The sequence below is a fragment of the Apostichopus japonicus genome, chromosome 2 (assembly GCF_037975245.1).
Source record: "Apostichopus japonicus isolate 1M-3 chromosome 2, ASM3797524v1, whole genome shotgun sequence".
Lineage (NCBI taxonomy): Eukaryota > Metazoa > Echinodermata > Holothuroidea > Aspidochirotida > Stichopodidae > Apostichopus > Apostichopus japonicus.
In genome coordinates this window covers 11,661,169-11,683,898 of record NC_092562.1, presented here as the reverse complement: position 1 = coordinate 11,683,898, position 22,730 = coordinate 11,661,169, and the positions used below count along the sequence as shown (strand labels likewise).

General features: G+C 36.6%; 2 protein-coding genes across 3 annotated transcripts in view; both read right to left on the bottom strand.

Moving 5' to 3' along the window:
- The window catches only part of LOC139978060 (multiple PDZ domain protein-like), a 53,536-nt gene extending 50,944 nt beyond the window's left edge, over positions 1-2,592 (bottom strand). Inside the window, exons 1-4 of the mRNA XM_071988014.1 lie at positions 2,488-2,592; positions 1,595-1,642; positions 983-1,227; positions 255-592 (exon numbers count right to left, since the gene is read on the bottom strand). Of these exons, the coding sequence (XP_071844115.1) occupies positions 255-592; positions 983-1,227; positions 1,595-1,610 (599 nt within the window). The 5' untranslated portion in view covers positions 1,611-1,642; positions 2,488-2,592. The remainder of the gene's footprint in view (positions 1-254; positions 593-982; positions 1,228-1,594; positions 1,643-2,487) is intronic.
- Positions 2,593-5,813: 3,221 nt separating this feature from the next.
- LOC139978045 (kelch-like ECH-associated protein 1B) overlaps positions 5,814-22,730 on the bottom strand; it is a 30,051-nt gene continuing 13,134 nt past the window's right edge. For both annotated transcript variants that reach the window (XM_071987994.1, XM_071988003.1), the window contains exons 2-6: positions 20,692-20,956; positions 15,323-16,796; positions 12,764-12,969; positions 12,094-12,270; positions 5,814-11,177 (exon numbers count right to left, since the gene is read on the bottom strand). In XM_071987994.1, the coding sequence (XP_071844095.1) occupies positions 10,996-11,177; positions 12,094-12,270; positions 12,764-12,969; positions 15,323-16,614 (1,857 nt within the window). In that variant the 5' untranslated portion in view covers positions 16,615-16,796; positions 20,692-20,956 and the 3' untranslated portion in view covers positions 5,814-10,995. The remainder of the gene's footprint in view (positions 11,178-12,093; positions 12,271-12,763; positions 12,970-15,322; positions 16,797-20,691; positions 20,957-22,730) is intronic.

The following is a 22,730-nucleotide window of genomic DNA, read 5'->3' as shown; positions in this document are numbered from 1 at the left end:
ATAGGATGGCGAGGGCAGAATCCATTCAGTGGGGCATACATAGGATGCCGAGGGCAGAATCCATTCAGTGGTTCATACATCTATAGGGTACCGAGGACAGAATCCATTCAGTGGAGCATACATAGGATGCCGAGGGCATAATCCTTTCAGTGGAGGATACATAGGGTTCCCAGGGCAGAACCCGTTCAGTGGGGTATACATAGGATGCCAAGGGCAAAATCTATTCTATGGGAGGAATACATAGGATGACTGACCTTGCAGCTACACTTTCTGGTTGAATCTTTTGAATGAATATGCCGAGATCACCGTGAGTTTTACTGTTCAACCCAACAACAGTGAAGCCCAGGCCACCACTCTCAGGCTTAATGAGATCTACAGCTACAAGTTCCCGGTTGAAAGCCAACTCTGTCAGTCTCGGGTCAGTGATAGCGATCCACATCGGAGAGGAACGGGCCGGTAATGTCGGAGCACTGGCGGCTTCATGTGCCACTGTCGGAGTAATCGTTTCTTCATCTGGTTGGAACGTGACATTTTCAAAGGCAAAAGGATGGCTCTCCCCAGGGCTCTCTGGTTCTGATTCTTCCTTTGGTTCCTGATAGTTGAAGGAAAATAATAAAGACATTCTTCACTCAAACCAATTTTACCATCATTTATGATGATTTTTTTTCTCTTCAAAAAAACAACCACATTACTTCCTAGGCAAAATAGAAAGAGCTCATTGTGAATCTAATCAGAACCTGCTTACCTAAAGAGTTTCTGATGTACTCAAAAGTTTTTCAGCATTACAGTAAACCTATCACACGTAACCAAATAAGCCAGCTTCTCAAACAGTAGATGTTTCATAAGACTTTAAATATAAGTCTTCCCATATGAAATCATTTCTGATTTGAAAGGTTTTTTCTTGTCAAGGTAGAAATATCATCAAATCCAAAGCACACACCAATCCGCTTCCCTCTACTGACTTAAATATATATATACTAACCTCATGAGGCAGAACTAATTCCCCATCTGGTGAAAAATCAAAGTCTGTTGACTGTTTCCCAGGAGGAGTCGCACTAATATGGTCCTTGAGTTGTCTGATAGCTTGCTGTAGATTCAGTAGTTGTTTGAAAGATGGACTGTCAAGAAGTTTGATCATGACAGCAACCTGTTGGCTGAGGGCTACATCTCCAGAGTCCTCTAAGCGGCCCTGGATACCATTCAAGATGGCTACCGCTTGCTGTGTGTCTGGAAGAACAAGCCATTAATTCTTGGTAAAATATTAACTGCTCAAAATGATCAACAGTCTGATGATTCAGAGTCTGATGATGCAGAGTTCTTCTTGCCTTGGGAAGAGTTCTTCTTGCCATTGAGCAAGTAAATAAAGTTAAAAGATAGTATCATCCCAAGCACTAAATACCCTCACAAATATTTGTTGTAAAGTGGAACAAAATAATTTAATTACAAGTTTGAAAAAAGTAGTATCCTTCATGCAGTTCGCTTCTCCATGGTGAACATATTAATTAGACACGTAGTATCAAGAACAGGAATCCACATTTTCATGAATGAAGAAAAGGCAAGACTAAAAATAAAAATAGGTAATAATGAAACATACCTGCAACAACAGCCATCTTGATTCCAGAATTTAATTATATCCAACTATCTGGATACGAAAAAAAATAGATAAAATACTGCAATTAAATCAGCATTATCATTCAGAGAATACATAAATGTGTCACAACAGTCAGTAATAAACACATGCAGAAAGTAGTTATTAGTTCCATATCTTCCATGTAGACTTAATTGTAAAACTTATTTGTTGCATAAATATGCCTCACAAGGCACCATTTCACTTTTAATTTGTTCTCTTCTTAGGAGGACCCAAAAGAAATCAAGATCTCTATTTACCAACTCCCCCAGGACCACCACATAACCCTGTACCTTCAAGTGCTCATATGCTTACAAGTATATTTGGCAAAATGTATCCAAGTTTCTTTTAGGGTATTTTCTTGGGTCTTTTTTACAATACAATATGCATGTGAAAACTGTAACAGTAGTTAGCCTGAATACATACACATTTTTATTAGGCACACCCAGATGGTAAAATGAATAAGGGCCTAGCCTACAGCAAAACACAGTTATTCATTAATACTATTTCTATTTTACTACATCATAGGCCTAGGCCTGCTGTTAATAGTGAAATTGTAATTTACTAATACAATACAAGTGACAGTAGTATTACTAATAGTCTAGTATGGGCGTAAGGTAACATATACTAAGTTAGTGCATAGATTAGCGTTAGTTGTTTCATATCCTATGCGAGCCTAGCTTATGACAAATTGACATAACATTGGTAATGATAGTACAGTCAACAGGTTACAGACTAGTCAATCCACGCCAATTCTATTTCCAGCTTCCAATAATGCTTTGTAAAACTTATGATTGTTTTGACCAAGAACTAGGGCTCCTCTGTTGTGTCAACCAATTAATTCACCGGAAATTGCTTACCTTTAAACAGTATATCTCAAGAGTTCGTCACATTCCTTTCTGATGATAAGTGGGCAGTGTAGTGAAAATTGTGACCAGAATCCTAACATCTTCTTTGCCATAATGTTATTATATCGATATGCTAAGAAATTGTTGGGCGGTGGGCGGTTATGCTTTTACAGGTGCGACCGTATGGCAAGCCGTTTTAACATTTACCTCGCAATTCGACTTAAGTCGAATACAGTGGAATTCAATTTCACTTAAGCAGAATACTATTTAGCTTAAGTGGAATTCTATTTCACTTAAGTGGAATACCATTCCACTTAAGCTTAATTGTATTTTACTTAAGCTGAATTCATCAACTTGTCACTGCATTTTACTTAAGCTAAATTCTATTTCACTTAAGTGGAATTGCATTCCACTTAAGTGGAATTGTATTCCACTTAAGTGGAAATGCATTTCACTTAAGTGGAATTGTATTCTACTTAAGTGGAATACAATTCCACTTAAGTGGAATGTCCTGTCTATTTCACTTAAGTGGAATACAATTCCACTTAAGTGGAAATGCATTCCACTTAAGTGAAATGTGATTGGATAGTCTATTTCACTTAAGTGGAATGTGATTGGCTAGTCTATTCCACTTAAGTGGAATGTGATTGGCTAGTACATTTACCGCCAAACTTTGCCCATGCCTTTGCGCGCCATTATAAACAACTTGCCGCGATACGTGTACGTACGTACGTGGTGTCGATATGTGCACAATGAATATCGGCTGTCCATCGGGATCCAGCTAGCACTTAACATCCGTGCAAGGTGTGTACGTATACGTACCTGACCTGGTACCTGACGAATACCATTACCAAAATAAAGCCATGGCAAATACATTATAAGTGGTTGGAGCTACAGCCGAAAACGCATTGACAAGGGCAAGAAAACGTTTTACTTTTTGTGGATTTTGGGTTTTGGATGGAATCTTTTCTTTCGTCAAAAGTTTCACTATCTAAAAAGTTACGAATTCTGCCTATGTTACTTAAACAAGATGTAAGTCGCCTCTGTTGTGTATCATACTGATTGTTCCCCTGTGCAAGTGAGGAAACAACACTTCGAATTGTGTCTCTAACAACAACAATTATTTGATCGCATTCCAGCAATGTTAGATGTGAATGATTAGCCGTAGCCATGATGTACACGTGCAACGAGGATCGACTAAATCATCATATGTGATGAGCAATTGAATGCGTTACGATGAACATTACCCTAAATTGTATTTATATGTAAGCCACATATCAACATTTCCACTTAAGTGGAATTGTATTTTACTTAAGCAGAATAGAATTCCACTTAAGTGAAATTGACGCCCAAAAGATGTTATTCCACTTAAGTGAAATTGTATTCTACTTAAGTGGAATACAATTCCACTTAAGTGGAAATGCATTCCACTTAAGTGGAATTGTATTTCACTTAAGTGGAAATGCATTCCACTTAAGTGGAATTGTATTCCACTTAAGTGAAATAGATGGGCTATTTAGCTTAAGTGGAATACAATTCCACTTTAGTAAAAATGTATTCCACTTAAGTGAAATACAATTCCACTTAAGTGGAATGCATTTCCACTTAAGTGAAATAGAAATGTCCATTTCTACTTAAGTGAAATTGAATTCCACTTAAGTGAAATTGAATTCCACTTAAGTGGAATACATATGAGCAAGAATTGCAATCTGATGTAGGTGAAGATTACTCAGTCTTCCCTGATCAGGCATTGGCATAAGTGAAATGATCTGACCGTCCCCATTATCATGGGCGGCAATCATGGGGAGGGACATGTCCCCCCCAATATTTTAGGTGCGGGATATAGTATCTAATATGTCATGTCCCCCCCCCAAACAAATCGCCGCCCCCGCTCATGATTGTCGTTCCACCTCTACCTCTCCCCCACATTCAAGCTTTTGATTTTTTATGTAAGTCCACTGTTTGAACATGTTGTACAGTATGGAAACATGTTGTGATTATCAAACATTGCAGCCTATTTAGCATAGCTAGCAACATTGGGTCACATTGTTTAAAAGACTGAGATTGTGATGCTCCCAACAGTCTTCTGATCCTTCTCCTCAAACTGACAACATATAATGTTCGTCCATGCTTTCCTTTAAAGAGGTCGTGTTCAAAACATTTCAGACTTCAAGTTCACTTCCATTGACCCCAAGGTACCTTTGACCTTCACAGTAAACTCTAGCACTCTTGTAGTGCATCCGGCAGGTAGATGCCAGATTAATTAATTCAAACTACAGTTATCAATTTATTAGGATTTTAGACTTGTGTTGATCTGAAATGACTTTTTACTTCCACAAAATGCAATGGGATTCCATTAATCCCATTAGAGGTCATGGATAGCTGTTGGCTGCAATGACTTTTAGCAAATTTGAAGGAATGTTGTGACTTGTAACTATGTCAAGGACTAATGTGGTTGTACATTCATCACTGGAGTGCCTCATCGTTTATTCTGTGCAAGGTCCACCATCCCCCCCCCCCCACAGCACCTCCCCAGCCCATCACATCGTAAACCAATTTTTGTACTTTTTTATAATATAAAACAAGATTAAAACTGGTCAAAGTCGCAGCAACAAAAAAGTTGTCATGAAACCTATATTCAATTAGGTATCCTTACAATTGTGGAGCATTTCATTACCAATCTTACAATTCTGTCACCCGGACAATACAACAAGTTAAGCTGGAATTTTTAAAAATTTGCTTTGGTTATGGTGCTTTGTGATGGCTTCGTGATGGGATAGCAACAACAAAAATTTGCTTTTCTGTTCAAGTTGGAATGATGTGCTGTCATTATACAACAATTAAAAATAGAGATTATTAATATTTCACCAGGAGAGGATTGCGACAATCTAAGAAGATCTGCAACAAAGGTCTCAAAGAGGAGAATTTTTTGGTTGTAATATTGATTGTTTGAAGAAAGCAAAGTTTTTCTCCATCCATATAAACCATGTGCATGCTATGGATTTTTAAACTATGATGGCAAAAGCAAAAAATTATTACAGGGCAGAGGGTGATGGAAGGGGAACAGTGACTATATGAGTGAGACCATCAACTGTGACCATCAAATCATACTTAAAACAAACCTTAATTAAGAAGAGATATTATTCACAAAATATTGTGGAAATTTCTTTCTTCCTTCTATGAAGTCAGCTGATTCGATTTGTTATAAGCCTTTGCATTTCTAAGTCAGTTATTCCCGTCAAGTGTCTATATCAGCATCGACTAGCTGCCGGTATCGGTTTCATAACAAACAGACTCGCTCGCATCTTGGACACAGAAATCAAGAAGACATTGTCGGATTTTCATTTAACAGATCAAATTGTTCTCTTTTCATAATGTTAAGAAATGAAGCCAATTTTTACACATTCTCTTATTTAATTTAACAAATGTATCATTATGGATAGATAGATCATTTCAAAAAACAACAGGTTAAATTGCCAACAGTTAAACTTTCAAAAATTAATCATTCCACATTAGTATCTTTTCAAAATGGCCGATAAAAACAAAAATACACTTCGTTAATGGTATAAATGCTCCAGTGACTGCTTGCCATTGAGATTATACTTATGTTACGTTAAATACCCTGATCGATACTGTCTTTGGGGATAATGTACATGAGACAATTCTGAACCAAAATACAAATAGAAAGATTTGCACTGTGTCGTTCGTATAAACCACGAGCAAAATCACCTATTAAAGGCGATACACAACGAACCATCAATTGATCTACGTGACAGAGATAACTGTCATGAACAACGTCCCAACATTTGCTACAGAAAATCTTCTTCCACTGGTGAGAGATCACAGATTTGATGTTCATACATACAAGTACAAAGACTTGATCAAGTCTAAATATGACATATTCGAGCCCCATGAGCTTCATGCATTTACGTTTTTCTTTCCTTCAGTACAAATGTCCTTTTCCTGCAAAAGGAGATGGGGTTTGCAAACTGTTGAATCTAAACTATTAACCTGATGACGGGATTGTTAAGAAATACAAAGAGAGAGTAAAAGGGTTTCAGATCCGAGTGGCACTATGACATCACAGAGTTACAATATGACTGCTCCCAGCTGTAACTTTTCAAGTAGGAAACCTCCCAAATGCAGCGAGATTTTCTCTTGGCTGTTTGGATGAATTGTTCTTCACAAAGATCTCTGTCACAAAACCTGATGGTTGGGTTTGTGTTTCTCCTAATGAGACAGGAAAGAGACAGTCACTTAAACTGACATCAGACAATCCAGTAGGCATATGGATGTCTCTATACAGTAAGCAAATTTACAATGAGAAATAATGAACTAAACAATCTCACAGTTATATGATCGTCTTAGAGAGCCCACCATTTTTCTTCATTTATTTCTACTTATAAAAAAACTTGAAAGGGTTTATCATTTTTGCAATAATAACACCTTCCTTTTTCAAATACTACTCATCTCCATGGTGACAATAACAGCCTATAGGTATAACCATTCAGTGTTACAATGAGGAACATTTATTTCCACAGACCCTACAGTGTTTCACATATGAAATAACATTCTATGGCTTGCGTTGTCATTTCATAGCTGGAACAACAAGTGTTTCCCATCATGAGAAATAAAGTCTATAGCTGATAATGGCATTTCATATATATGTGTTCATGAAAGAGTTCTTACTCTTACAAAAGAAAAGATAAAAGTAGAAACCAACTGGTGGTTACTTGCAATGTAAGGATGGCTAGCTCACACACCAGTTTTCAATAGCATACTGGAGAGATAACCTTTGACCTATTGGGTAGGATGCTAACTATACTGAAGATGTAACTTTTATGCAAGTCTCGTGGAATCAGGAAAAAAATATATCAATTATTTTAATCGATAAATTGGTGGGATAATTTTTCCTGCCGGGCAAAAAAGAAAAAAAAAAGGGGTGAAATGTTAAATGAGAACGTAAACTCCTTCTGTCTTGGGCAAAATATGACTTGCACTACCGCCTACTTACATTAGCAGTTTCATAGAAGACCCTCATTACAAATGAGGTGGTGCACACTGACAATGAGGTTCATATTATTGTCTTTGAATAATTTCCTCCATATCTCCAGCTTCCATTATGTTACTTGTAACACGCTTTATTATATAAGAGCCCTCAAAGAAGGAATGTTATTAAAATATCTTGGATAAAATAAATAGAAGAAATGCAAAAAAAAAAAGAAAGTTATACTATCTGTCATACAGCTAGGCAAGAGGAATTTAAAACAAAATATGATTCTTTATAAGAAAAGTTACTTTACCTCTGGATCAATAAAACCGAATATATATATATATATATATATATATATATATATATATATATATATATATATATATATATATATATATGTATATATATGTATATATATATATGTATATATATGTATATATATATATATATATATATATATATATATATATATATATGTATATATATGCGTGTGTGTGTGTGTGCATCAAAACATTTAATAAGGTGTGCAAAAACCGTGTACAGTGCATGGGGGGGGGGGGGGTGAAAGAGAATCACTTTAACACTTTACACACACACATATACCTGCACACATCAATATAGTGAAATACAAATGTTCTTAACAACAATAATTTTTATCTGCCAAATTTATGGGTTCCAAGTGTTACCAATTATCTATCAAGTACAGGAACTCTTCACACCAAAAAAAAAAAAAAATTGTGTTACATCCTTCACAAAAAACAAAAATAACCAAATTGCAAGCTAATGAACATATCTTGTGAAACTTTTGTAAGGAATAAAGTAGCAACTGAACATTATCAACATATGCAAGCTACAATGTGACCACAAATATAACTGCGTAAAATATTACAAACAGTGTACTACTCTACTTGGTTCGGACCGTCTGTTCAATAATAAAAACATCATTTTTTCAATGGAAGCGCACAATTTACAACTAGATGGGCCATCATACCTCACTCTCTCTTTCTCGTTATAGTTTGTCTAATGCAAAAATAAATTATAATTTACAATGTTTCTGTTTAAATATTCATACACAAAGATGCGAAATTTTTACAGATAAGGAAAGAGTTTTTCATCAAAGCAATCAGTTGCTTGATACATTGTTACATTTTGTTTTTGTTGTTAAGTTAAAGAAGAAACAGTCAAAATATACTTCAGGTGGTTTTTTTTTTTTTTGTGTTTTTTTTTTTTTATACGAGTTAACAAATCCAGCTGTCAGTAAAACCAGAGAAATGTAAATCAAAGCACAAGAAATATACAACTTGCACAATGCATGCATTAAAAGTGTTCATTTGAAAGGAGCATACTACCTATAGTTTGGGAATGAGAAGGACAAAAGCCTTATCCATAGTTCTACATAATGTTCTAGCCAAACGCTGATGATATCATGACACAAAAGTCTTGCAATAACGGCAAATATAAACCCTCAGAGTATTGTGAATTACTGATAATATGTAAATGAAGAATCAAAAGTTTGACCACCCTAGTGCTCATTGCATTGAGGGTTTACAAGATCTTAGGAATTACATCTGTGGGAAGTCGTTAAGAAGAATATTAAAAGGATTTTCTGGTGAGAAACGATGTGAAAACTCATGTTGAAGAGAGATATATTCCACACTGCTAGTTGAAAACCCCATCAAAATACCGTTCCCCTGACTCAAGTTATGGTTGTTTGAACGTAACCTATTTGGACAGGCTTAACCTTCAACTATACTCCAGGAAGTAGGGTCACATGTCTATGATGTCATCTGGTCAAATGCGCTTCAAAAGTTTTTCTTTAGGCTACAGTATTATGATCTTCTTAATGGTTGTGTCATTAAAACCTGATACACTTGAAAATGTTTGCTAAGCTGTCAAAGTTTCTGTGCTTAGAATTTCATCAAAATGATGTATCTTTTTTGTATTATTTTTATTATTATTTTACCAAATTTACATACCTGTAGCGCTCTTTTCATGCTTAAGCATGTTCAAGAGTAGAAATTGTCTTTTTCTCTTCAGATAAATGGTTGACAAATTATACAGAAAACAAAAACATTTTCAGCTGAATTGTCCTGATGACATCATCCATTCTGGTTTTTTGCCAGATGCATTTACAAAATTGTAAGAATCATTATCTTAGCGATACAAAATGCTATGAGAATGAGGATTTTGCCTTAAACTTCAGGGGGGAAAAATATTCAACTTCAACCACCAGAAAATATTTATAATCACACTTCTAATTAAATCTAGTCGTTAAACCGTTTAAAAATCATCAGTCAAGGTATGTATCCGAATATAAAACTAATCAGCCAGAGCAGATATAAGCAAATTGTAACAATCAGTAACAAAACAAAACAAAAATTGAGGTAGAGAAAACAATCAAAACAAATGTAGGTAAAAATGTCAAGTTTCATGACACTGTACACAACACAGACTAGGAGGAGGCCTATAAGAGCAGCGACAAACGATACATTATTCTAGACTAAAGGTGGTTACTTGACACAGTCATGCATACATTCAAAATTGGTTGACGGAATCCAAACAGGACCAATTTGTCATGGAAAATGAGTAGAATACAATCATATTTAACCACACGTCTAATCCATTCGGTAGTTCAAAACAGGAGCTAGGAGCAAAGATACCTTGTACAGGTTCTCATTAAAAAAAAAAATTTTTTTTTTGGAAGAAACAGTTTCTGGAAAGCAATCATATCCTCTAAAGTTGATGTTACAGCTGTCTGAGCTGTGACCAGTCGTCTAACATGTATAATAGTGCTATGTATTTCAGCACAACAGAAAATACTTATCATTAAAGGGCTATCTTTTATCATTATCAATGAAGACAAACAACTTCAGGTTTTTCACAACTTCAGGTTTTTCAAGCATGCCAGCTGTCTCAGTGACTTCTAGTGCTTGCATAATTAACATCACTGAATAAACATGAGAAAGACAAGGGTTAGTAGCAATACTGGGATCATCATTACCTAAAAGAAAGTTGGGTTGTTTTTTTTTTGTTTTTTTTTCTCATGTCATCAAGGAACTAGAAAATCATACAAGGTTTTGTATAAAACCATGAGTATAAAAAAAGAAACAAAAACAACAAGCAATTGAAATGAGCATTATTCATGAATTTGAGACTGATGGAATTAGAAATTGTTCGGTGACTACTGATCTATCTAAGATAAAAGATGCAGTTATATAATAATAACAAGGGTTGTTTTTAAATTCAATCTTAGCACAATCTTTCTAAGTGGAAAGACAAATTAGTTAACGAACAGCATGTATCATGAAATGGACAAGTTAAATGTGATTGCATTTTAATACGGCTCTTTACTTTGGGACGTAGTTGTGAATATCATCACTCTATCCAATTGATGTCTGTGGGAAATCCCCCACACATACTGGTCTTACATTGCTCCATCCCGACTGCTACACCCGCGCCGCTTCGTCCGGAGCTCATGATTGCATTTAATACGGCTCTTTCCTTTTGGGACATAGTTGTTGATATCATCACTCTATCCAATTAATGTCTGTGGGAAATCCCCCACACATACTGGTCTTACATGGCTCCATCCCGACTGCTACACCAGCGCCGCTTCGTCCGGAGCTCATGCTGGTAATGATCCTCCACTTTCCGTCCTTTGGGTCAAAGCATTCTACCGAAGGGAGGAAGTCCTCTCCATCATACCCACCTATGAGGGAAACACAATATTTAACAAAGCTTGTTACTTAATGTATTTAACTAGTACTTGATAAGAAATCAGAAGCGAATATTCCTTAAAAATGATTAAGGAACTCAAACTAGAAAATACCAAAAAGGTATCACTGCCACTCATTGGGACTTTTTTACCATATAACTACAACTAAAAATACTTAAATAATGAGACAATATCCTATCAGAGTTAGTTGATTCCATTGGCGGAACTGAGGTCTTCTGTTCGATATCAGTCAGCTGTTTGAAAATTGTGCAATATATGACAAACGGTTGTCTTTTCTTTTCCACATTAATTAAAATGTGAATAATTATGCAAAAATAAGAGAATCAATGGACATAGACCAGCCAGATTAAGAATATCTTTTGCTGATGTGTTTAAAAACGTCATCATTTTGAAACAAATATACATGTGTGCATAAATATTAACAGAATGACTTGGTATTACTATCGGCCTAGATGTTATTTTATTTCCATTGTATTGGAGGCTGCTAGAAGCTTTCTCACACTGTTATGAATTTCCTACTCATAGCCTGTCAGATCCATACTAATTTGCTTTAGTTGTTTCACGTCTTTTACATTTATAACAACTTGTGCTTGAAACTTGGGCGCCACAACTGTGGGAGTGTGAGGTTGTTAAGATTGTTTATGCGTGTTGCTTGGGATGCGTGCGGTGTGGGATTTGTTTGAATGATTTGATGGGTTTCCAAACGGATTGGGAGGAGTTTGTAAAGACATGTTCTTCTATCTTGGTAAGACTCTGTTGAAGTTAAAGCAATACATGTATTCACTTCGACGTAGTGATAAGTATTGTTTGTTACAACATTGTTTATTTAAACGATTGATCATATTTCACAATACAAAGCACAAATGTCATGCTGCATGTGTAAACCTACCGAGAGCAAAGAGTTTCTCTCCGATGACATCAACACTCAGGGCACTTCTGCGAGAGTTCATGGGTGGTAAGTCCTCCCAAATATCGTTCTCAATATCGTAACGTTCCACACTATTCAACTGATTCTGGCCATCATAACCTCCTATAGCGTAGATAAAGTTGCCTATACTAGCGACACCTTTAAAAAGGGGAAAGACAAAACAAAAAGACAATAAACTACTATTCAAGCCCACTTCATACGGGTTTAACACAAACCTTTTCAAAGTAATAAAAGTTTCTAACAAAAATTTGAATTAACTATATATCGACACACTTCATTATAATCAAGTGTTCTCTCAACTTGGGTACAAGTTTCCATTTGACAAAACATCTTTGTTCAAATCCAATGCAATAGGCCATCTTTCACTTTCTTTCTTCTGTTATAGTACTGCTTTGAAGCGTTTGCTTATTTCACGGTTCCTTGTGCACCGTGAAATGAGATGAAAAGATGAAAATGTACCCATCACTATCCCAACAAGATGTTATCCAAACAGAGCTTGGTGGGACTTATTAATTCATATGACGCCATCACATCCCAGTGAATATTAATGTTAAACATGGCCACCATCTTGTTTCATCCTATGACAGAGATTGTTCGAATGTGTGTTTCCATGGATACCTCCATGACTTACCAGCACCACTCCTCTGCCTCTTCATGGGTTTGACTTCCAGCCATTCATCATTTTCTGGATGATAACATTCGACTGAACTTAGCCTGTGCTGTCCATCAAAGCCTCCTACTGCATACAGTAGTCTGTTGACAACTGTGCACCCGACACCTATCCTCTTACTGTGCATATTTGCCACCTTGGTCCATTTGTCTTCTTCAACATTGTACCTAGAAGGGAAAGAGAACCATGAGAGTTCAAATGAATGATAAGGTACTGTAGAGTAAAAACATCTGTCAAACCTGATGAAATCATTATAGTTAAGACCTGGAACATACTGTACAGTAGTAACATTATGTACAGTATGCACAGAAGACCTTTTAAAGCATGGAAAGTTGAAATCGAAAACACAGTTGTTACGTTGCATTTTATTACAAAGTTAACACTTAGATGGTAACAATGTCCGTTGTCCCCAGTATTCACAGAAGACCTTTTAAAGCATGGAAAGTTGAAATCGAAAACACAGAACTTTGTTACGTTGCATTTCATTACAAAGTTAACACTTAGATGGTTACAATGTCCGTTGTCCCCAGTATTCACAGAAGACCTTTTAAAGCATGGAAAGTTGAAATCGAAAACACAGTTGTTACGTTGCATTTCATTACAAAGTTAACACTTAGATGGTAACAATGTCCGTTGTCCCCAGTATTCACAGAAGACCTTTTAAAGCATGGAAAGTTGAAATTGAAAACACAGTTTTTACGTTGCATTTCATTACAAAGTTAACACTTAGATGGTAACCATGTCCATCGTCGCCAAACGTTAGTGCAGCTTTAAACAATTTGCTCATAGTCTTGAACTTTACTTTCACGGAGGTTATGGGTCTTCAAATAATTCACAAACATCAAAGATGGTACACATTTTGAAAGAAAATCAATAAATGCTCTGAGAGGGGGGGGGGGGACAGTGAAATTATGGAAGTTTAAATATGACTGACCTTTATTTTACTTTCTAGAATATTTGGGGGACAATACTAATAATATTTTATGCAACCTACATATCCTACAATCAGAACACCATTTACACAGCAGTTGCTTTATATCGTGCAAGTTTACTTCCCAGGCTAATTCTTACAATGACTTGCATTTTGATGAAATTCTAAATATAGATAACCTTGACAGGTTAAAACTACTGTAAAGCAAACATTCCAAATGTATCAGGTTTCAAGGATAAATCAACTAGAAGATTTTGGAATGGAAAAGTACATCTTTTGAAGAACTTTTGCCATTATTTCTTTTTAAGTGCTATCACAGAAAGTACACAAAGCCATCCCTCCACCGGCCCCATCCCCACCCCCATAAAAGTACTGCACCTGCCTTGTCAAATGTATACCTGAAATGACCAACAAAGTACATAAATTAGATACACTTTACTGTACACTGTACATGTCAAATCCCAAAATTAAATACCCTAGGCTACAGACAAGACCTGTTTCTTCATTTCAGACTACAGTATCATCAATTGTCTGTACATATTTCTAAACTCTAATGCAAAAAAATTAAGTTTTCATTTACTTGTAACATCTAAGGTATCTTTTATTGATATAACTACAGTACTGCATATCCATCATGGTAATTAAGAGCTACCGTAGTTGATTGCGCAGAAGCCTTTATTAAAGATCCGTGGGGGATTTTGTATACATACAAAAGTAATCTGCTGAGTCATGTTTGCCTAACAGCAAGTGAAATAGAATAGCCCGAGTGGCTAGCCAACACTATAGGCATTCCACACAGAACCTTTTAAACAAAAGAACATGTTTTGTGCAGACTCATTGCTCAGCAGCCTACCATGAAGATGCAACAAAGCTATAATAAAGGATAGCTTTTCACATCGCAATACAAAGACTTGGAGAACTGTTTATATAAAGAGGGTTCTAGCCAACTGGTACTTTGATGACTTTGTTGAGATACCGCTCAGGGTACTCAGAAATATGCAATGTAAATGTGAGTCTAAAGAGATGTAAACATTTGTTTTTCAGTGTGCCCCATATTAGCTTGGATTTGGTTTCTGCAGCAGCTCATGTGCAGTCAATTATGATTTCAACAACTACTCTATTTATGTCATCAATACACAATCTTCAAAGTTATTTGACATACATGACATTGCAAGTCCACAGTAACATTCTCCAAATCCAGGGAATAATGTTTTCCTGTCTTGCAAATTGCAATACAAATTTAGTAAGTAAAACTTTATTTTAAAAAGGAAATTCATGTACTCGCACGTACAGCAATTTATAAGTAAGTAAGATATCAGTAAAAACCTTTATCGCTCTGGGATAAAAGAATCTTGGTGTCTGATCCAAAGATGTACAGCAGTTTGTGAACACAGGAACCATGGTTGGTCTTATATGGACAAACCATAAAACCGGCTACACAAAATCTGAACACTTAATTGATTCCATGCAGTATCAAAAGACTAGACAAAATGTTGTGGAAGGGGTTGGGAGGAATGGTTCCCTTTAAATCATCAGTTATGTGTGAGCATTGCGATATATATGCATATTTTAAAGGGCAGGTGTCTTACCTTTCAGCTGAGTTATGAAGAACACACCCCTGAGATCCTCCGACTGCATAGAGCATATCGTCGAGAACCGCTACCCCCACTCTGTTCCTGCACTCTATCATAGGATTCAATGTCCTCCACATATTCCTCAGAGGGTTGTAACAATCTAACTGGTTGGAATCGGTGTTTGCCTCTGCGGTATTATTCCTCCCACCGACGCAATAGAAGATGCCGTTGATAGTGGCGGCTCCGAGTCCGCTCCTAGCCTCTGGAAGGCAAGCTAGGGTGTCCCACGTGTTCGATATGGGATCGTAGCACTCAAATGTTTTAAGGGACTGCCTTAAGTATCCGCCAGCAGTGTATATAACTCTGGCAGTCAATGGATGTCGTGGAGGGATTCTCGATAACCTGTGTAACCTCAGCTGCTGAAATATCTTCGATAAATAGTCCTTGCAACGGATGTCATTCCTCAGTATTTCACACTTGTCAAGCTGCCGCTTGAGAAAGCATGGGGTCAAATGTTCTGCCCGTATTGCACCATCCCCTAACAGTTTTCCAAAGCACTGATTCCTCGCTTTCTCGTCGTGTTTGACCCAGCGTTTACAAGCGTCGTACACCTCGCACTCGCTCCAAACGTTCAGTTTATCTTGCTGTAGTACTGTTAATAACTGGGGTAAAGGAAGCTTAAGGAATTCTTCGGAATGGGAAACTTCACAAAAGTTTCGGAAAATGAAATCGCAGGCCTTCTTGTGGAGGCGATCGAGCCCTTGTTCCTTTGCATAAATTGAATAACCTAGACAATTATGGGGGTCCAGCTGTCTCTCCAAAAAATCACAACAAGCTTCGATGATGTCGTTAACTTGATACATTATCGCCGTCGGCAGCAGTTCCATTACGTTACATTCGCTGATCCTAATTTCTGAGGTATACATAAAGTCAATGATGGCTGAAAACGTGCAAGGGTGAACATCTTTTAAATCAATCCTCTCTTTCTTACACTCTTTAAATCCTTTGGTTAACATTGCTCTAAAGTAAGGACTACATGAGGCTAGGACTGCCCTGTGAGCCCTAAACTTCACCATATCTACTACCAGGGTGACATCGCAGAGTTCGTGTTTGTCTCGCAATTCACTGAGGACCTGGAAAGCACTGCCGGGGTGCTTGAGGCTCCTGTAGCTTATGCTCGCTCCAAAGTCACGGTATTCAAACTGAGAGTTCTCATCTACCTCGGCGGCTACGCAAGGCATGGCCATTTTAACAATTCTAGATACTGTTCTACTCAAAGCGTATCCGATGCAACAAAACCCTTCCATTATGTCGGAGGGGTTTTTTGTGTTGTTGTTTCTGTCATCCTCTTAAAGCTCTGTGCTCTGGTACATTCTGAATAGATATCACTAAAAAAATAGACTGGGGTTTCTTGAATTTACTCCCTCCTCTATGCTTCTTCTGTTTCAAGTAGACACTGTGGAGGCTTTTAACAGCATGGACATCAAATCTGTAAAGAGACAGAAAAAGAAATCCAAAAAGAAAAAAAAGGTCAGAAACTGGAACACAATTTGCATACAGTAAATACGTAAATTACTGCTTCGGTGAATGGATTAATTAGCATTGGGAGTACAGTATGTTGCCCCGGAATATCACACAAAGTGCAGTACCTGTACAATGGTGATTCTGAGCAGAGCATGATTTTTCGTGTACTGTTCTGAGCACATCTGAGAACATATTGATGCAAATTATAATTATTAATTACTACAAGCTTACAACTGGTAGAAAGAAAAGATGACATACATACACTTCTCTCAAGGTACATAGTTCTCGACTTTGCCTTATGGAAAGTCCTAATTAAATACAAATAAATAATAAAATATTCACAGAGCACATCTTTAGATGTCCCAACTACTGTAGCTCAAAAGTCGCTCATTACGAGACAGTCAGACCAATATCAGTCAAGAAATAATAATCCTTCAAGCTCTTTTCTTTTATTTCCCCCTCATATTTATAGCCAACCCTCCATATTTCTCTTCATTCGATTTTCGAGCAGAGCTTTTCATCAATTGTCGTCCCAGGATGATCGGGATATCTCTCTTAAAAGAAGTAGTCGGAAGCTAGATGACAAGGCCAACAGTAATCTGTGGTTTAAACCAATTAGTACGATTTCCTACGCAGGTATTACACAGCAGTTTTCCTCCACTCGAAAGTTGTTGAAGGATGACATAATATACCATGACACAGACTTTGATAAGTATATTAGCTACTAGTCATTGAAAGTTACCAGAGGATTTGGTAAAAAGTGCAGCAACTGACAAACTTTAATACATTTCGTTAGTTTACTTCCTATGATACATAAATATCTACAAATCCAAAGGTGATGCATAGCATACATACTGTACATAGCACTCTAAAAATGGACATTTCAAAGCCTTTCAAAATGGCTTAACAATCCCTGGAAGTGTATGTTGGTTAATAAAATTTCCTGTAAAAGATCACAGAAAAATTGCTGTGGGGTTTTACGTGTTTATTAACTCCCTTTTTATTTTTTTGCACATATATGACAAATTCCTATTTAGAACAAAAGCTGGGAAAACTAGCATTTTATAAGGCACGGAAGAATAATACCACAACTTCCACAAGAGGAAATGGATTACAACATCTGTCAATCACCCCGATATACAGTACTGTAAAGGGGGGATTGATGGTGTCGAACAATTCACCGTTTTGTAATCTCTGAAACACGGTGCAATATATTTAAGGGAAAAATGTATGACGATGTCGAGTATATACAATTACTGTACAGCTTAGTACTGTACAGTACCACAGTCACATAAAAAGATTCTGTTCCTCTGAATCTGTTTCCTCCGTACGGTAAATAATAACAAAATATAAGCAGCAACTCAGTACGATGTATGCTGCACCCCTTGCGGTTTTAATACTCACACCATACGGTACAGTAGTTCATTGTCAGAAGAATGCGTACCGCGATGTAAATCTGTAAATCTGCCAAGTCATTCAGCATTAAACATAATGCTCATGTATATACTGTAAACCAGCATGAAGGAAGTTATTTCAATGTGTTGGGTCTACAGACTGTATGGTCTTTTCCATTATATGAGTCATAGATTGTGTATACAACACCAGGTAGGTACAGTACTCCAGGTATTTCACTACTACAACAACTCCCCTCTAAGCTCTAGCCTCTCTGACAATGTGCAATTAATAAGCCCAACAAACATGCCTTTTTGAGGAGGGAAAAAAAAAACAGAAATTATGATAAGTAGAGTTCATCATTGTTAATAAGTTCAGTGTGTTGTGGTCAAGTGGTAAAGTCAGTTGACTTGTGAATTAATGTTTGCAGGTTCAAGTCCTGGCCAGATAATTACGTTTTGTCCTAGAGAAAGGCACTTTATCTCCATTGCCACTCTTCACCCGGGTGTATAAATGCTTTTTCGCTTAGTACCACAAAGTTACCTTAACTATCCTGCTAGTTCCTTGGCAATCAGAAATGTGATGATGATGGTATTGAAACTGAGGAAACTTCAGTGATTTTTTTAACAACTTAACTCTATACAGTATACTGTATATAAGTCAGATCATTACTATATATTCCAGTAATCATATCTTTTAATTTAATCAAGCACATACTGCACACATATATGTATGTATTACAGTGTAAGTACACATTGAAAAATGATATCAACACTGCACTGCTACTTTATCACGCTAAATTGTCAAGTTTAAAGGGCAAGGCTGAAACTCGGACCCTGCAACAATAGAAAAATAAATATTCCATCGAACTTTGTCTGTTGACGTAGTTGATTATTATCTACAATAAAGATTGCCATAGTTGCTATCAGGTGAAGATACTACAGTAGATGTGTCAGTGTTACCAGGTTACCAGTTACATTAATAAATAAAGTCCTAAATACTACGTATATACTGTAGATGTATGAAGTATCATCTAGGACTTGATTCACAGGAGATTTGACCACTTAGCCTATAGGCGGAACAATTGTAAATACTCAATCTTCAACAAAAAGCAATACAGAAGATCTACTAACATATAAATTTATAAGCTACTGGAAGTACTGTATGTATACAGAAATTTCTTTAGAGCTACGCTGAAAATTGATGAAGATCATGTTTAGAGTGGATAAAGGACATGTGGTAACCATAACGATGCACTGACCTCTGAGCACTAAAAGTTCAATGAGCCTACGTACTACTTTATGTTAGTAAAAATTGCACTTTAGTGTGAAACAGTTCAGTTTAAGTTCAGTTGCTCCAAGCACACGCAAATACTGTACGCACACACGCCAACTTGACAGCATAGGTTACTTGCCTGGCTAACCCCAAAAAGTTTTATAAATAGTTACACAGTTATAATATAATAAACTAAGCCCCCAACCTCACCACCCCAACCACCCTCCCCCCTTGCCCTAAAGAAAGTACAGACTGTACAGTACTCCAATGTGTGTACATGTTTGCAAAGTAGTTGCATAATTACTCTTTGCATAACATCCTCCTCCTCCGTCCGTTAACACCGTAGTTCATTTTGGTCGGGATGTGACCCACGATGGGAAAAAATTCAGAAGGACTTAACATGTACTTTAATCCAAGGAAACGAAGTAGGTACGTTTCCCGGTCACTTAATGCTCCTTTTGATCCCTTCCTCTGTACACGCTTCATTAGAATTGTTTTGGCCCCCTAATTATTTTGCCCTTCCTTCGCTGAAGACAAGCACAAATATTTGCTGACAGACACGCTATGGGTTCTCATACTGGTGGCGGCAAGACGGATAACTTATTTGAAAGACATGGGAATCCTTTGGGTGTGATAGATTGGGGATGACTCCAGCTGGAGAAGTATTTTAAACGAGCCCTTAGTCATCAAGATTTGACAGGTTTCACGGCAATTTTAACTATATAATACATCTCACCGAGTCAGCTCTAGATAACATATATTTCATTAATTCAACATAATTATGATACGCTATACTGTACTGACTAACTTTAAGTACTACAGGTATTCTGACCAAAAAGGAAACTGAAATCATGAAATTCAATCTATGTCATTATCTTAAAACCTATGCACCATACCTATATCTTGTGAACATCAGCGGTTCAACTCTATTCATGTACATAATAAGATGAGCCTTGTGAGGTCTGTGGATTTTGAATGAATTCTAAAGCATTACAGTAGAGTACTTATTGTACGTACCTACACGTACTGTGAAAACCATTAGTTGTATCTCTAGGTAATCTTGACTTGTAAATCATTTACACTCATAGCAGGTTGTGAGATGTTTGATCAGACGAGGCCACTTCAATCAACGAAGCTAATTTATGCAAGAATGAAATTAAGTTTCTTTTATCATAAAGTAATAGATACAGTACCTTACTAGTTACTGCCAAACTGCATTATAACCGTTGTAAAATGCCTGCACTACAGTGTGATATTTTCCATCCAATCCTTCCAGGGCAGTGAACCTTGGCGCACACTCGTTTACTCAACGGCGTCTATCAGCCAGAATGATTCTCTGGGTTTGCTTACAATACGTACACACACAGAGTCATCAAATTCTTCATTTTGCTGACTCACTGGCAAATCTAACTGAGCTGTACCAAGGTCAACATGAGTTTCTTTATTTCCGATAGTCACCTGAACAAAAAGAAGACAGAGGAATGAAAAAAACTAATGAAACCTTGTAATTATCATTAAAATCAAGGAGTCGAGCACCCATGGGATGAATACAGTACACCTTGATAATACCATTCAAATATATATGTCCAATGGAGAAAACAAAATAGAGCTTATATATCAAGAAAAGTTTGCATATATTCAAGTGGTGTTTTGTGATGTATTTTATTTTTAAGTTTTAACACATAAAACAGATAGGGATGATGACAGGTACAGCATAAAACAAAGAGACATTCTTTACTCTCAAGAAATATTGTCAAAGTTAAAATGAACATGATCCCCTAAATGCAATGAGAGGATAAAAGAAGATGATCAACGTATAATAGTGCGTTTGGATTTCACCCAGTGTTGACGACAATAAGGAATACTGTAATTACAACACGTTGCACAGTATGAAGGCTGATAAAAAACACAAGCAGACAACTATACTTGTAGTGACAGTGTCTCTCAATAGGTGTAACTGATTTACTTTTACAGGTAGTTTCACTGGAATCGCAATCAACATGGACAAATTAATTAAAACACTGCTAATTTTCAGCTGGCACAGACCTACAGGTATCTTTAAAACTTACTGTACCAACACCTTCTGACTTTTACCATGAGGTAATTACAGTACAGTAAAACTGTGTGCAGCATTATCATCCCATGCCTACTGTATCAACTCCACCATCATTATTACTTGTATGATTTCATGTCATGATATTAAATAATAATAAAAGTTTATAAGGTATCAAATCGCAATAATGCTAAGCCAAATGAGGGAACTTGCTGTACAAGTGCTTTATAGATACTCTACGTGTATGTGTAAAGCAGTCTCTGTAAACATAAACTACTGTATAGTATTCTATAATGAGACAATACTGACAGCATTCAAACCTGCTATGTAAATTCAAACACACAAGATTATCTTTGCACAAGTTTTGTATTTACCAAGTTGCCCATTCTGTATGGCATTTTGTGATGTGATACGGCACAACATTATAAATCCCCTTTGTTGGTATTTCAATAGAAGAACTCACTTGCTATTCTTCATATTATACTGTAAATCACTAGCTATACACTGACTTGTTTGAAGTGTTTGTGTAATAGTGAATTAGAACCAGAGCGAATAGTTGGAGCTCAAGGCGTAATTTAGACTCCTTTGCAAAGAAGATTCTGCAGAAACTTCAAAGGATGTTTTTGTAAGATTAAAGCCTGATCTCAGTTAATTCAGGTTAGCAATCCAAAACCATACAACCTAAAGACAGATCTGTTTAGCTCTGTCAACACACAACACAATGAACAAGTCACACTGAATAGCTATTAGCCAAAGTAGTTAATTACTGTATGTGAATGAAAGTCCTTCACCTAAGTGTTTGTGCTATTGATTTCTACCCCATGGATGGAAGATATTTACCATGGCATCAGAAAACTATGTCAGTATATACTGTACTGGACTAACTTGTCAAGTCACTAAACCATTACAAATATACAGTGTAAACATGCTACTACTGTATATATATAGATCTTTAAGGTGAGTAGTGCTACAGTATCTGGATGTTTGTACAGTTCAGGTGTGAAGGGAAAATTGCTCAATTTGAGAGTCTTTGATTACACTGATAATCTGACACAATGACTCATGCACAGGGGGGGGGGGGGGGGGGGAATATATATATATCACGGTACATATAAACAACTATATATAAGACACACTTGAAAAGATATTTCCATTATGATATTTCCATTATATTTCCAC